Source organism: Tympanuchus pallidicinctus, unplaced genomic scaffold (genome assembly GCF_026119805.1).
Source record: "Tympanuchus pallidicinctus isolate F22 unplaced genomic scaffold, pur_lepc_1.0 scaffold16, whole genome shotgun sequence".
In the NCBI taxonomy this organism is placed as follows: Eukaryota; Metazoa; Chordata; class Aves; order Galliformes; family Phasianidae; genus Tympanuchus; species Tympanuchus pallidicinctus.
The window spans coordinates 24,923,195-24,939,149 of record NW_026294679.1 but is presented as its reverse complement, the minus strand read 5'-3'; the positions used below and the strand labels follow the sequence as shown (position 1 = coordinate 24,939,149).

The following is a 15,955-nucleotide window of genomic DNA, read 5'->3' as shown; positions in this document are numbered from 1 at the left end:
GGGCCAGAAAATCCATGAACAGGATACATTAATTCTTCCCTATATATCAAATATATCACATTCAACAAATTATATACTCCCGATAAGCATAGAATCAAAATATTTCAAGCAAGGAGGGAACCATAAGGATCATAGAGTCTGAAATACAATGGAAAGCACAAAAGCGATAGCAGAGTAGCAAGGTCCAGGTAGGTAAGAATTTGCTCAAATGCAAAAGTTGCTTACATTTAGAAGATCTCAGGCACACAGGAACCTTCAGTAAGATACCCTTGCTTTCACTACCAACCCTTAGAAGAGGAATTAGAGTCTGGGATTGGGTAGATGCTGGCTCTACCCCTTCCAGTCACTCAGGTACACTGCATGGACCTGAGCTCCCCTGCCTTCCCACCAGGTACTCAACCACTGTTTTAAGCCTTGACTTAGCATTTCAACTACAGAGTCCAACTTCTTTTGTAGAATATTCAGAAATACTACTTCCCAGAGATTTCAGACATCTATTTTCTTTTTCAAATAGAAAAATCATGCACCACTATACTAGGTTATGATTTCAACTAATAAAAACATACTGAGTTGTAGATCTGTAAGACAGAGGCAAAGAACTCAGCACATACTTTGGAAAATTTTTAATTTCACAGATACTGTAAAAATCAGATCAATGCAATGGAAAGATGATACTAGAGGTATAACAATAGAGGGACTAACGCAATGGAAAGATGTTGTAAGGGAAGGAAAAAGGACTGCTCACACATCTCTGAAGATCTAGGCTCACAGAGGAAAACTCCACAAAGGAGGAATATCCAGAAAGAGATCCTTCCAGAGTGGCAGTCAGCTCTTAAATGAGGTCTGAGAAAGGTGCAGTCAGGTTCCACCCCTTCCGGTCACACACTTCAATTGCCTTCACCTGTGCTCCCAGGGCTGATTGGGTCCTTTCGACAGGTACTCAATCAGTGGTTCAAGCCGTGATTCAACAGTTACTATAAAGATATTTGTCAGCACTTAGACCTAGTCCGAATATCAATGATAACTGTGCAAGTAAAGCAATAAAGTGTTGCTCTGTAACTTTTCTTTTTAAAAAATTGTCAACATTTCATAGAGTGTAATACTTCACAAAACATACTATTGCATAAGGCTTATGTAATACAAAAATCAAGACAGGAGCAGAATGTTAAAATCCAGCACTCCCATGTCCCAGTGACACTGCAAACAAGCTGCTGCATACAAGAGTTCTGCAGGAAAGGACTGGTTAGGAGAGGAATATCTCAATAGGACATCTTACCAAGAACTTATCTTTCTGCATGCAGCTGGTAGAACCGTTCAAAGTATCGGACTTATAATATACTCTGAACTACCCAATGAAAAAGGGAATACAGCAGTGCAGAAAATGCTCAACAAGTTCTTGAAATGCTTTAGTGTAGTGAAAAAGAAGTGGTGAGAAGAAAATTCCTAGATTTTGTTTCAACCAATGTGGGGAAACTGAAAGTTCTGAAAGCCATTTTGGCATGACCATGGCACTTATTACTGTTGGAAAAACAGAGTAAAATACAGATCAGTATGTTCCAGTAAGCAGGTTTTGTTGCATTCAGTTGAGCTGAATGAATTTCATCCTACGATACTGAGTGATTCATGCTATCAATGCTCCCAGTTACCAGTGTTTCCTTGTGAGAGAGCATTCTCTATGAGAATGGAAGGTGAACAAATTTGACTAGTCTTTTTTCAAGGAGAGAAAGCAAGGATTTAGACCAATCAGTTATCTTTAGTTAAAAAAACAGATAATGCAATTCTCTATTTAATTATCTAGAAATAAAGACATGAATTAGTAATAGCCACCATGATTTGCCCAGAGAAAAGCTTATAAAATTCATCTTATTTCCTTCTTCCTCAGTTCTTGGTATGTACAGAATGAGCAGCCCTTGAGCCTTTTGAGCAGCCCTTGTATGGCTAGATTGTTGACACTCATGTAACTTTCTCATAGCTAGGAAAATCATTAGATGAAGATTTCTTAAAAGGAGTTACCACCAATTCACTGCTGCTAGGCAAATATCTATCAAATGATTTTCTGCAAGGGTCTGTTGTGAATACCTAACTTGCACAAGAAATCAGAAAACAAGGATAAGGGACTCTTAGTGCACTCAAGGACGGTATTTGACATCACAAGAACAGTAAGTGTGATGCTCTCCACTCATAAGAATGAGTACAAGTACTACATGTGGCAGAAGCAGACAGCTACACAATGTATTTTGAGGGGTGCTCCAAAAGTAATGCCTCCTATTTTACTGTGCTAGCCCATGACATCAGAGGTAGATATTGGTGGTATGGCAGCACAGGTTGATCCTTCCCACTTATATCCTGCTACATATTGTTGCCATGCAATGGATGGTAGCAGAGTGGCAACCTGATAAAATGGCGTCTGATGTAGAAGTGTGTATGAAGCAAAGGTATCTCACTTAATTCCTCCATGAGGAAAAATAGCACACACTGACATTCATCAACACTTGCTGAATGTTTCTGGAGACCAAATAGTGGATGTGAACTCAGTGAGGCAGTGGGTGGCAACAGTGACAGTGGGCGACCTCAACTGGTGTAGATCATTATGAGCACAGCATGCAGGCTCATGTTCCTTGCTGTCAAAAATTCATAGCTAATGGTAGTGACGCTGTCAAAAAAACACAGTTTTGCAGATGAGAATTTGCTCTATCAAGTAGCTTTATTATATTCTTTGTTGTAGCTTCCATGGAAATAAATATGATGCAATACTTTCAAAACAACCCACTGGCAGCACATGCCAGTAACAGATCACTTTAAAGTTGTGAATTGTTCTGCCAGATTCTAAAGACTTTTAAGTTGTCTTTTATAACAAATTTAGTTCATTGCTTCTGCACTTTCTTGCTGTTGATCTCCTGCTCTCTGGCAGTTTTCAATTAAGTTTGCTAGCGTATTTCTCTTCAGCCCTGTTAGCTGTTGAGAGTCAAGAAATCAGATCTATTTCCACCACAGCTACACAGAGTAAGAGGCAGGAAAAAGAAAAATGTTTCAAAGCTCAAAACACTATAGGGCAAGGGTTTCTGTGAGATAACTAACAAATTCAAACATAAAATTATCTAACAGATATCTAGACCATGAGATCAACACTTTGTTCTCTTTTGCCAACAGACATCTACATCTCTGTTTCTAGAATGTCACGCAAACAAACCCAAAGTCTCAATTCAGGTGAAAAATCATTAGTCCTGTCTCTTAGCAGTACAGATAAGTAAGGTAAGGTATGGGTGTGTTGATTATGGTCAGCACATGTTATCCCTGAGCAAGCCCCATATGAAAGTCATCCCGCTATTCTTCATGCCTGTCTCTAAATTCTGCAACTAAATTTAACATTGTTACCAGAGTTCTCCCACTTTAGTGGCTTAGTTAAATTAATTCTTTGCACCAATTTTGTTATACCATGTTCATTGTTAATTTCTTTATACACCAAACACTTAAGAACATTAAGATGTAACGAAAATTTGAAAGGAAATTTTAGGGGGGGAGGAAGTAGTATGCCTCAAGAAAAGTCTGCTTTTTAATGATTAAACACAGTTTAATCATTAAATAAAGTTCCCAAAAGCATTAAAGCAGTTTATTTTCCTTTTAAAAAGGAAGAAGAAGATGTCAAGACTGTTTGAAAAGGTGAAATATAAGTAAATTAATTGCTAGAAAGGTAGATGAGGCACTGATGGACATGGTCAGTGAGCATGGCAAGAATGGGTTGAGGTTGGACTTGGTGATCCTAGAAGTCTTTTCCAAACTTAACCATTCTGTGATTCTATTGCTCTATGAGAAGAAGAAAAAATAAAAGAGCTCTGCATGAAAAATAATAATAATAATAATAAAATAAAAAAAATTCTAAATCCCAGGCAAGCCCAGGAAAACCTGGACAAGTTGAAGGCCTGCTGCCTGTTGACATTCAAAATCCAGAGCATTATGACAACATTTTTTAAGTCAGATTATCTAAAGTAATGGATGCTCTTGGCATGCAATATGTCAGGATTTTTGCCCAAAAGATCCTATATAAACATATGGCTAAAGAGGATATTGTTCTCGAAGGCAGAAAGCTCCTGACTGCAGGAACCTTATCTACTGGCAGAACTCCAGGTTCAAAATTGTCTGGCATAAATACAGTAAGACTAGGTCTATGGAGTAGAGCTGACCACTTTTATTTGCTGGCAGTGATTCCTGATGAGTTCATGATACATTTCCAACATTCAGTCTGAAAAAATACTACAAGAAGAAAGGGGGGAGGCAGGAAAGGAGACCAGAATCATTAATGTGTAGAAAACCATTGTTTTATGAAAACCAGAACAGTAGGAACAATGGAGAAGGCAAATATAAGCAGAAAAAAATATTTCAGTGATACAAAGTTATTGCAACAAACATAATATCTGTCAAAACATGTTCATCTTTCTTGTAGAAGAGTTTTGTGTATAGTTGCTCTGTTGAATTAGTCACATTTATTTCAACTGCATTTAATGCTTTTTGAAATTTCTTCTCTTGTTATAAGCACTTTCTCTTATCCTTTCTTTTTGCTAATAAATGAAGGTTTAAAAGAAATAGAAAAAATAGGTGTTGTTTCACATACAGAACAGATTGCGATAGCTAGACAAAATTCCATTTTCAAATAACTGACCTTATTAACTACCTTAATTTTTAAGATTGCTCAAGGATAGATTAGCTCTATCCTAATATGAACAATAAATATGTATATGTATATGTATATGTATGTGTATGTGTATGTGTATGTATATGTATATACATGGGCAAGGGCTACTCCAAAAGAATGCCTCCTATTTTATAATATTGTCCCATGACATCAGAGACAGTTGTCAGTGGTATGGCAGTAGAGACTGAATATTCCCACCAATATCCTGTTACATTTTGTTGCCAAGCAACAGATGGCAGCAGTGGGGTAGTTTGACAAAATGGCATCTGACATGGAAGTGAATACGAAGCAAAGGTGTGGAACTGAATTCCTTCATGCAGAAAAAATGGCTCACACTGACATTTGTTAGTGCTTGCCGAATGTTTATGGTATAGAGTAGATGTGAGTACAGTGAGGACGTGGATGGTGCATTTCACCAGTGGTGACAGTAACAGTAGCCTCAGCTGGTGCAGATTATTGCAAACATGGCATACAAATTCTTGATCATTACTAGTAAAAATGCAAAGCTAATAGTGGTGACTTTGTTGAAAAAAATATAATTTTGTAGCTGAGAAATAGCTCCATCAAACAGCATTATTGTATACACTTTGTATCCATTGTACTTTCCATGGAAATAAATAGGGGGCATTACTTTCAGAGCAACCTACACATTACATTTGGTTTTTATTTTTTTTTTTAATATAAACAATAAGTAACATACATATTTTGTCGATGGAAATTTTACAAATAGTTATAACATGAAATTCTGATATAACAACTACATAGTGTAAAATCTTCACATAGAAACTATCAGGAAAAAGCATTATAGAGCCATAAAAGATGAACACAATCCCCAAAACACATTCTTTAAACTATTTCTCTGTTACCTCTCTCCACTTTAAGATATATTAGTAGTTTTTGAGATGTGTTGCAACCACAGGATACTTACTTAATTCAATTGACTGATGACATTTGAACATAAGTATGTTTGACCTTCCTTAGCTGATGCTGAAACAAGTTACACAGTATTTAACTCAAAACTAGAAGGTCTACTGTTCAGCCAACAGAATGTATTTTACTACTTATGTAGAATGCAAAGTTTTAACAAAATGGGGAAGAACACTAAAAAGATACTCAACACTGTATAAACCTATTGATTTATAAAAGTGGAGATAAAGAATCAAGAAAACAGGAGTGAAAAGAAAACATTCCCAGCTGGTCTATGCACAACAGTGAGTCTAAAGATCGCAGTTACTGGCCTTCCATGGTTTTGGGGCACAAAGGCATCAAGCACAACCTTTGTTAACATAAGGATTAAAATTGCCTGCGTGTCCCCCACTGATCATCAGATTTTAAGGTCAGTGCTTCTCTGCTGGCATTTACAATTATCTTTAGACTTTCCAAATGCACACATAAATAGCTCTTATTGACAACCAAAGAAAATCCACACATACCCACAAGCACACTAAGATGTATCCAGTATCTCAAAGTAAAATAGACAGCAATAGTAATATTTTGTGTGACTTCATAACATTAATTCTGACTACAATTCACATGAATTTTGTGCTGGTCACAAATAAAGCTAGTCCCTAAAAAAAGAGGTAAGCAATTTAGTTTTAAAACATTTAACTTCCTGATATTGGTCCTGTGCAATTAGAATAGCTTTATTGGTACAAGTTTATAACATTATTAACTTAGTAAAACTATTTCAGATGTAATCCAGTTTAACAAAAAAAAGTCAGCTCAGAGTGTAGAAATTAAATTTTCAACTCAATTAAAAATGGAAGGAAGATAAGTAAAAATAGTAATTCTCTAAACAATCTACACAGACTACCTGTGGGACAAAACAAAGTATGAATGGAAAGCAAGCAGGACAGTATAAAAAAGACCTACTTCAAGATGGATCACTTATGGTCCTTGATTGCTTCCCAAATATAGAAATTTACTGGAAGTAATCCTTCTTCAGAGGAAATACCATTAGTCAGAAAATGAATGAAGTGACCTTACAGTAAAATAATTTCAATGAAGAGGCTTAAACCAATACTCTCTTAGCTGAACAATACATTGTTAACTTTCCTTCCACAGCAGCAAGATCCCATACAAGAAAAATAAATTTGCTATAATCCTAATGGAAAAAAAAAAAAAAGTTTTGAGATGAATCACAAAGTCCCTTCTTACCCTGCATCGCTTAACATTCGCAAGAGTCTGCCTATGTTCAACTGTTGAACAGAAATGTTTTATTTGCTTTTAATCTGGCCTGAGTTGAGCATGTTTCCATGTAAATTTTTAATAAGACATTTCTTTTGGAAAAGTATGACAAGCCTATAGAATTGGAGCTGTGTCTTGTGCTAACCAGTAGTAAGAAGAAAAGATCTGATGTAGAGCAATTCAGAAGAGAACAGGCATGAATACGTGGGAGTTCATCAGAGACAGCAACAGTTCAACAACAGCACCTAGATCCATGTTTGTTTCTTGTATACTAATACCACTAATAAAAGTTTGGTCCATATTCAGAGATTTGTTTCAATGTGAGTAATTTCAAATATCCTTTTAAAAAATTGTGATATTCCATCTAACTGGAAAATTTCAATATTGAAAAATTACACTACTTTTGAATGATATAGTTGTCTGCTTCCGTTCTTCTTTTTAGATAGAGAAATAAAGTGCAACATAACACATTCATTACTCAAACTACATAAAGCTTATTTCACCACAAATGGATTCATGTTCATATTGTACACAGTTGTTGTTCATCTCCAAATATATGGCAGTGACTCAACATTTTGGGCTAAAAATATATCCATAGTTCAATAAAAGAGCACATTTGTTGTTATCCTTTAAAGGTACAAACTCTGCAAAGTCAGTATTAAATGTCATAAACTCAGAAGAATTTCAGTTCCAATCCAGATCTGTACTTTTTCCATAGTAATTGAACCAAATCTTACCCTTTTCACAAAGAAATCAATTTATTTCCAAAGCAGGAGTCAATTCAAAGTCTCCTACACAGCTAACATAAGCAGCTTTCCAAATCATTTTCTGCAGAATTTCCAGCAAGTTCTATTGAGATGAAAATCTCAGTATCATAATTAGATAGGTTACTACCCAAAAAATCCACAGATCATGAAACTTCTGAATGGGTACGCCATGTAAATTAACTGAGGTACAGAGAACATCTCTAGTTTCTCACTTGCTTTCTAATTTCAATCTCTGCCTACTTTGTTTTCTTCATAGCATTGTATAAGATTTTGTAAGATTTGTATAAGATATTGTATGAGATACAATAAGATATTGGATAAGAATATGCCCTAGTAAAAAGCCTATCCTCTGTCCTGTGATTGAAAGCAGGAAATGATGTTATGGCTAATACATTACCAGTACCTCCAAATGCAAAACCTTCTGTCAACACATTTAAACACAACAGAAAGACAGAAGAAATAGTATGAGGAGATATATGAATGCCTGATTTAAAAAGGATGTTGAAATTCTCTAAGTGGCTTACAAATACAAAATATTAAGATAGAAAATGTAGTAAAGATCTGGAAACAGGAGAAAATATGCCTTTCTGAAGATGAAATGAAATATGCTATTGAAGCATGTTTAGAGTCCGCTAGATAATGATATATAGGTCTTGTGAAATAAAAAGGGATTTTGTTGGGAATGAAAATTCAGAGAGAAAGCTACCCCTAATATTAGTGATATCCTGAGAAGCAATTACAGAATTTATACTTCCCTGGCTCAGAACTACTCTCCAAACCATTGCAGATGTGACACTTACTATGTTTGACATAATTACAAGAGCAAGTAGCATAAACCCACATTACAGGCTAAAACTAGCATTACTTGTTAGTTGAAACAGTCTTTTATTTATCAGCAGCCCCATGTCCAAGGGCACAAAGAAATTTGCCATATTACTATCAGAAAAACTCACTTAAGATATTGCTCCCTGACCTCATCAATTCAAGAACCAAAGATTCACGTGTTCAACCACCATCTGTCTCTGAGTCCTTTCCTCATTTTCTATCAAATATAAACAACTGGAAAGGATCTGTTGCCAAACAAGTGAAGTGTTTGACAACACTGACACCAAGTGACAGAATTCAGAAAAATATGAAACAACTTACATAGAAATTAGAGGGTGCTTCATCAGTCTGATCTGAGATAGGCCAAGTTATTTTTTCCTCCCAAGAACACAAACATGAAGACCTAACACGAGAGGTGACAATTTTCGCAGCTGCCATGCCCAACTTACAGAAAGCTTGTGCAAGATTAAATGCACTTAACCATGTAAATACATTTAATCATGTACACAAACACATATTAACAGTTTAATTTAACCTCTGTCTCATAAACGTGAGTAAAATACTGCATACACTTTAAACTTTTATACAATCTAGCCTTATAAATTCGTTACTGAAGAGGAAAAAAAAAATGATGGTTTGTATGCACAGCAAGTATTTGATTCCATTAAATTTTGTGGATTTATTTTCGTATCTCAAGTTAAAACTGTACTTTTATACCCTTACCAAATTTTTTAATTAAAAAAAGTTTGGTAAGTTAATACAACGCTTAATAATCTCTAACTTTTATGTGCTTGTTTACCTTTCTGTATGATAAACACATCTTTTCAGAAATAAAGTACCATTACTTCCAACACCATACGTATAATATAGAATTGCCACCCTTCCTATTGATTCACACAATCAAATGACATGAAGCACAAAACCTTACTGATAGAACAATAACTCTGTCAAATGCTCTTCTTCTCCCACTTACCACGTATATGCCCAGTGTTCCACATCTTACTACCCGGCTTCCACATGCTTACCTGCTGACGTTTGTATGCCAAATAATCTAGGTTTTCCAGATCCTTTTGAAACTTCTGGTAGGTATTTTGCAGATCAGATCTACTGGATACATTTCTTAATGTTTCGAAAGTTCTTTGAAACTGTGATGGTAAAGAAAGAAATATTGTCACTCACCACTTGTGGTTTTGCTTTTGTCTGTTTCCTGCATAAGCTTTCTAATCTACTAAATACTAAGGATGTAGTGCTGCATCTTCTTCAAGTATACCATATTCTAGACATGAACACATTCCTATAATTTTGAAATCAATTCTACAATTTTAAAAAGTACATATTACCTAATTTAAGTAAACTAAATCCACTGCTTCATTTCATAGACAAGGCTTACATAAAACATTAGTGATAAAGCAGACCTCATCTTTAAAGATCAGTTATTTTCCTATGTCATGGTACTTAATAGAAAGCATTCACATGGTTTTCTTTCTTTCTTTTTCTTCTCCAACTAACAAAAGCACATGCAACTTCACACAGGTAGTGAAATCATTATTCTAACAAGCATATCAGTAGGGTAGTCTTTATCAATTTAATTTATTTATCATAATCTGCTAGGCTGAAGTCTGACCTTGGGCAAAATGCTCAGATGCTGTAGGAAAGCTGCCACAAGATTAGTTCTACTTTGTTTCAAATCTCACTTTAAATACAGTACTTCTTTCACCTACACATTATTAAAAGTGGTACTGGTATTTTTCAAATAGATGAACAATGCTTATTCAGCTGTAGGAAACTGCAATACAAAGGCTAACATTTGCATTATTAACAATTTCCTTTAGAAAGGGGAAAGGGAGATGTCATAGCACACAAGACATGTGAAGGACCTGACAGATGGTGCCTCTCAACCTCTTCATCATCATAACAGATCCTGAACCTAATATCTGGCCTGACAGTTGGATGAACTTTACAGACACAGCACACTGTCTAGTGCTTGTGAGCAGAGATGGTGACAGCAAGAGCGAACATGCTGCTTGTTTTTATTTGTAATGAAATCATCTACCTCTCCTTAAGGATCTGATATGAATGTTTACTACACCACTGATATGAAATTACAGAGGTATGTTGTACTCGATTTCCTCACCTCACAAAATAGTAGCAAAAATAGGGAAGAATACAACAAAGAGAAACAAAATCACTTAAAAGTTTGATTTGATAAGATTTTATAAATCTTTTTTTCTCTAGGAGATATGCTTCAGAATACGTTTTTACTCGATAAACCTGAGAATGTCACAATGGACCATAAAGCCTAAAGACGTCACCTGAACAGGAGGCCAGACAAACAAAATATTTAGGAAGGAAGGAAGGAAGGAAGGAAGGAAGGAAGGAAGGAAGGAAGGAAGGAAGGAAGGAAGGAAGGAAGGAAGGAAGGAAGGAAGGAAGGAAGGAAGGAAGGAAGGAAGGAAGGAAGGAAGGAAGGAAGGAAGGAAGGAAGGAAGGAAGGAAGGAAGGAAGGAAGGAAGGAAGGAAGGAAGGAAGGAAGGAAGGAAGGAAGGAAGGAAGGAGGGAAGGAGGGAGGGAGGGAGGGAGGGAGGGAGGGAGGGAGGGAGGGAGGGAGGGAAGGAGGGAAGGAGGGAAGGAGGGAAGGAGGGAAGGAGGGAAGGAGGGAAGGAGGGAAGGAGGGAAGGAGGGAGGGAGGGAGGGAGGGAGGGAGGGAGGGAGGGAGGGAGGGAGGGAGGGAGGGAGGGAGGGAGGGAGGGAGGGAGGGAGGGAGGGAGGGAGGAAGGGAGGAAGGGAGGAAGGGAGGAAGGGAGGAAGGGAGGAAGGGAGGAAGGGAGGAAGGGAGGAAGGGAGGAAGGGAGGAAGGGAGGAAGGGAGGAAGGGAGGAAGGGAGGAAGGGAGGAAGGGAGGAAGGGAGGAAGGGAGGAAGGAAGGAAGGAAGGAAGGAAGGAAGGAAGGAAGGAAGGAAGGAAGGAAGGAAGGAAGGAAGGAAGGAAGGAAGGAAGGAAGGAAGGAAGGAAGGAAGGAAGGAAGGAAGGAAGGAAGGAAGGAAGGAAGGAAGGAAGGAAGGAAGGAAGGAAGAAAGGAAGGAAGGAAGGAAGGAGGGAGGGAGGGAGGGAGGGAGGGAGGGAGGGAGGGAGGGAGGGAAGGAGGGAAGGAGGGAAGGAGGGAAGGAGGGAGGGAGGGAGGGAGGGACGGAGGGACGGAGGGAAGGAGGGACGGAGGGAGGGAGGGAAGGAGGGAAGGAGGGAAGGAGGGAGGGAGGGACGGAGGGAAGGAGGGAAGGAGGGAAGGAGGGAAGGAGGGAGGGAAGGAAAATACTTAAATACTTCTTAAAATACTTTTCAAACCACTACACTGATATAATAGATATAATATTGATTTTTTTCCCCCTTAGCTGTATTTCTAGCAATTGTGCACATCCCACATTAACCTATGAGGAAATTATCTCAAAGTTTTATAGTTATTTTATATTAAAAAATAATATACAAATACATTTTTATATGTAATAGATAAATAAATATACATTTGTATCTATAAATTATATATAAGTATATAAATAACCAACCCAGAAAAGCTTTACCTCATTTAAAGCAAGCCCTATGCATTCAAAATAAGCCTTATTGCTGAGTCCAGATAAATTCACTTTCGTCACTATTTTCCCCTAGTCTGTGAAACTGACAGGTTGTTGCATATATTCTCTCCATCTCAGAAAAAAACAGATACCATTGTTGTCTAAGGCAGCCTTTCCCAGATTTAGAAATCTTATAGTTAACTCTTAATTCACCACAAAAAAAGAAGTTGATATCCTCCTTTTCCCAGGCCATTGGAAAGAGATTTAAGAGGGCAACCTACTTCTGTTACTTTATCTTCTTTTGCTAAGGTATGGCATATAGGCACAATTATCTATCGTTTCAATGATTCACGACTCTTAAAAATGTGGTGGCTGAGCAGCAAGGAGGAAGGCTGCTACATATTTACCTGCCCTGTCACCTCCAAAGGTGACATATTTATCTGCCCCAATACACCGAATCAAGCAGACACTCTGGAAGAAAGGGAGATTATTCTTTCTCAAACCTAACAAACATGCGTTGCTCATGGAGACCCTTCTAGGATGTTGGGTAGGACAGAAAACAGTGAAAAAAAGCAGACAAGCTGCCTGCAGCTGAAGCAAAGTTATGAAACTTCTAAGCATGAACTCCTAAGGTAGCTGGCCCACATCTACACCTGAGATATGATAACAAAGATGCTTTCACTACACATAAGGATGAGTCTGAAGAGTCTACTGCAGACCAGGAAGCTCTGGAGAGGGGAAGAAGAAATAATTCTGATGGGGAATCCCTATACAATAACAACCAAAAACAAGAAATTGATTTGCTTACAAATCTTTTCATTTAAGTATGATTTCTTTTCAGATCTTTTCATTGTAGTGTGACTATAACCCAGCAGCTGTGGCTTTTTCTTGAAAATACAGCTCCGGTATTCCATTTTGTTTTCTGGTGCTCTAGTAAAACAGATTCGGGAACCTTCAGACTTGGTCATTTCAAAGAAAATCTGAAGTAGTTCCACCTGAAGTTGGCCAGTTATAGTCCCTTCAAAACCTGCTTCTGACTTGCAAGAAAAGGATGATGTTCTTTTTACAGCAATTCCCATGCTAAGACGAAAACCAGGGATGTTACGTAAACTGCATCATAGCCACTGTGGAGCCTGTTCCCTAGCAACAGTTTGCTAGTCATTAAGTGTTGCTGTTTCAAGGGAAGCCCTAGGGGTTGGAAAGCTATGAGTCATTAGGAGGTCACAAAGCAGCACAGTCAAGATAACAAGAACAGAAGGGCATTCAGGTTCCGTTTGCAAGCAAGAGAATGTTCACTTAGAGAAATGCAACTCTTCTTAAAATAATTCTTTGGGGCTGCTTTTTCTTTGTCATTTATTGCACTTTACAGATTGCCATATTATCTGTGGAGTGTCGTGATAAACACTGTAACTCTAATTACAAATAACTGTGTTCCATGTGTCACGTACTGGTCTCAATAAGAATCCATTTCTGGTGGCTGATGAGAAAAATATGAGTATGAACCACAGAAGAATCCAAGTCCAATCTCAAACACTCCTGTTAACTTTTAACATTTCTTGCTCACACAGGCTTCTATTGCTGTAATGATTGTTCACACTCACCAAAGAAAAAAAGAAGAGAAGACTCTGGTCATTTTTTATTTTAAAAACTGACTGTCTACCTCCAGAGTAGATTATTTTCTTTTTTTAATTTTTCTTTTTTTTTTAAATTAAATGTTGCATGGTACCACAACAGAAAGCTATCAGAAGGTGATGTGGCATGCAAGTCAAATTCTGCATTGAGTTATACAAGTGAAGTCAAATCCCTAAACCTGAAGCATATGTGAGCCTTACCTTTCTTCTCTGTCACTATACTACCCCTCTCCTGCTAAAAACATTTTTAATGCTTCCACTGCAGGGAAGGGAAGAATATGAAACGCTACATCCACATAATGCCCAAGTTCTCAAGTCACTTCTTATTTATTGTAGTCATTCTCATTTCTTTTTTCCTGACTGTAGTTAAATAACTGTAAGCAAACACTTTATGAAGATCCCACTGTCTGAGGTGTTTTTGAAAAATATGAAGACTTAAAAAGTACCCCTAAAAGCACAATAAAAAGGGGAAAAGGCAGACAAAACACGCTGGTTCAGCATGATCTGGAATAGATAAGAGAAAAACATAAACAAACTGCCAACATATTTTAAATGAAAAGCTCAGAGCTTGTTACTGTTTTGCTGTTCTCCCTTGATCAATAAATTCAAGCAGTTCCATTAGTCTGCTAATTCACTTAATTAAATAATATTGAGCACCACTAGCCATAATGAATGAGGCTGGTAATGCAGCACAGAATCAAATAATGTGACACATAAGGAGAGTTTTGTTTTTCACAATACTGTTTTTGTTAGAGAAGTCAAGCAGTAAACTAAGCATAGAAAATGAGATATTGAGAACTATTAGAAAAAATTCCCCTCTGAAAGAGTGGTCAGGCTCTGGAACAGGCTTCCCAGGGAGGTGGCTGAGTCTCCCTCTCAGGAGGTGCTCAAGAAATGCTTAGATGTGGTGCTACAGGACACTAGGTTAGTGGGGAATACTGGTGGTAGGTAGATGGTTGGACTAGATGATCTTGGAGGTCTTTCCCAACTTTGGCAATTCTATGATTCTACAATTTAAACTCTTGCCTATATAAAAAAAAATTTAGTCATTTAAAGATGAAACCATTTTCATTAGTGCGTTGTATCTTCCTTTCTCAGTCAACTCCAATTAAAATGAGCATTTGCACTGCACTATCATACTTTTGTAAGGCTGTGAATTCTACTAAAAATGATTAGAAACATAGTATGAGGAAATATGATCAGTCAGATAGTTCTAACATGCAACAGTTTTGGGCAGTGAAGATACCATAGGACTTTGTAAAGAACCAAAATGATCTCCACCTTACTGGTGAAATTTCATAAAAGAATCTCATCTTCACAGTGGTTCTTTTCAGTGGTGCCCACCCAGTCCCAGGATCAGAGACAGTGAGCAAGATGTTCCATCTAAGCATCAGGAAGCACTTCTGCACTATGTGGGTGATGGAGCACAGGCACAGGTTGCCCAGATATGCAGCAGAGCCACCTCCTTGAAGATCTTCAAAAAACACCTGAATGTTGTCCTGGGCAACCTGTTCTAGGTAGTATTGCTGCTTGAACAGCGGGGTTGGACCAGATGGACCCAGAAGTCCTTTCCAACCTCAACCATCCTGTATTTCTGTATGGAAAGCACAATACTCTTACAGGCTACAAACTGGAAGTACACGTGGTTCATCCTTTTTCTCAGGTGCATGTAGAATGGCAGACATGGCAGATGACAGATAACACTAGAAGAAACTGTATATGACATCTAGTCAGATTGTCACTGTCTCTTTCATATTCTTGTACAAAGACTGCAGAGAAAATAAAAGTGAAAAAACCCAGGCTACATTCTCCCAGTAGAAGTAAGCATGATATTAAATGTTTTGAATGACTGTGAGCTAATTAATCTATTGCATGAACAAGACTAAATACAGCACTCTTTGCTAAATGGGTTTAAAAATAACATAAACAGAAAATTCCCCATGAAATACTTTGTACTGGATGAAATTTAAATAATATGCTAACCAAATATTAATATGATTAAATATTAATATGATTAAATACAAGTTGAATGATTAATAATAAATTATTGGTATTAATTACTATTATTTTTAATATTTGATGATGATGGGCTTCCTTCTTTCTCAATTTTAAAAATTAACTTTATTTTTATCACAAACTTTTTGTTTTTATGACAATTACAGAGCACAGAGTTATGGAAATAAAAGCAATTAAATATCACACATCTCAAATGAATAGTAACAGTGTTATTGTAACACTGTTAAATAACATTTTTCTTCACACCTCTGTGAAGAGAAAAATAAAATGGAAG

At 37.2% G+C, this 15,955-nt stretch overlaps 1 protein-coding gene across 9 annotated transcripts in view; it reads right to left on the bottom strand.

Annotated features, from left to right (window-relative positions):
• Positions 1 to 15,955, bottom strand: part of CTNNA3 (catenin alpha 3) — a 420,268-nt gene that overhangs the window by 371,833 nt on the left and 32,480 nt on the right. For all 9 annotated transcript variants that reach the window (XM_052678006.1, XM_052678005.1, XM_052678009.1 and 6 more), the window contains exon 5: positions 9,495 to 9,614. In XM_052678006.1, the coding sequence (XP_052533966.1) occupies positions 9,495 to 9,614 (120 nt within the window). The remainder of the gene's footprint in view (positions 1 to 9,494; positions 9,615 to 15,955) is intronic.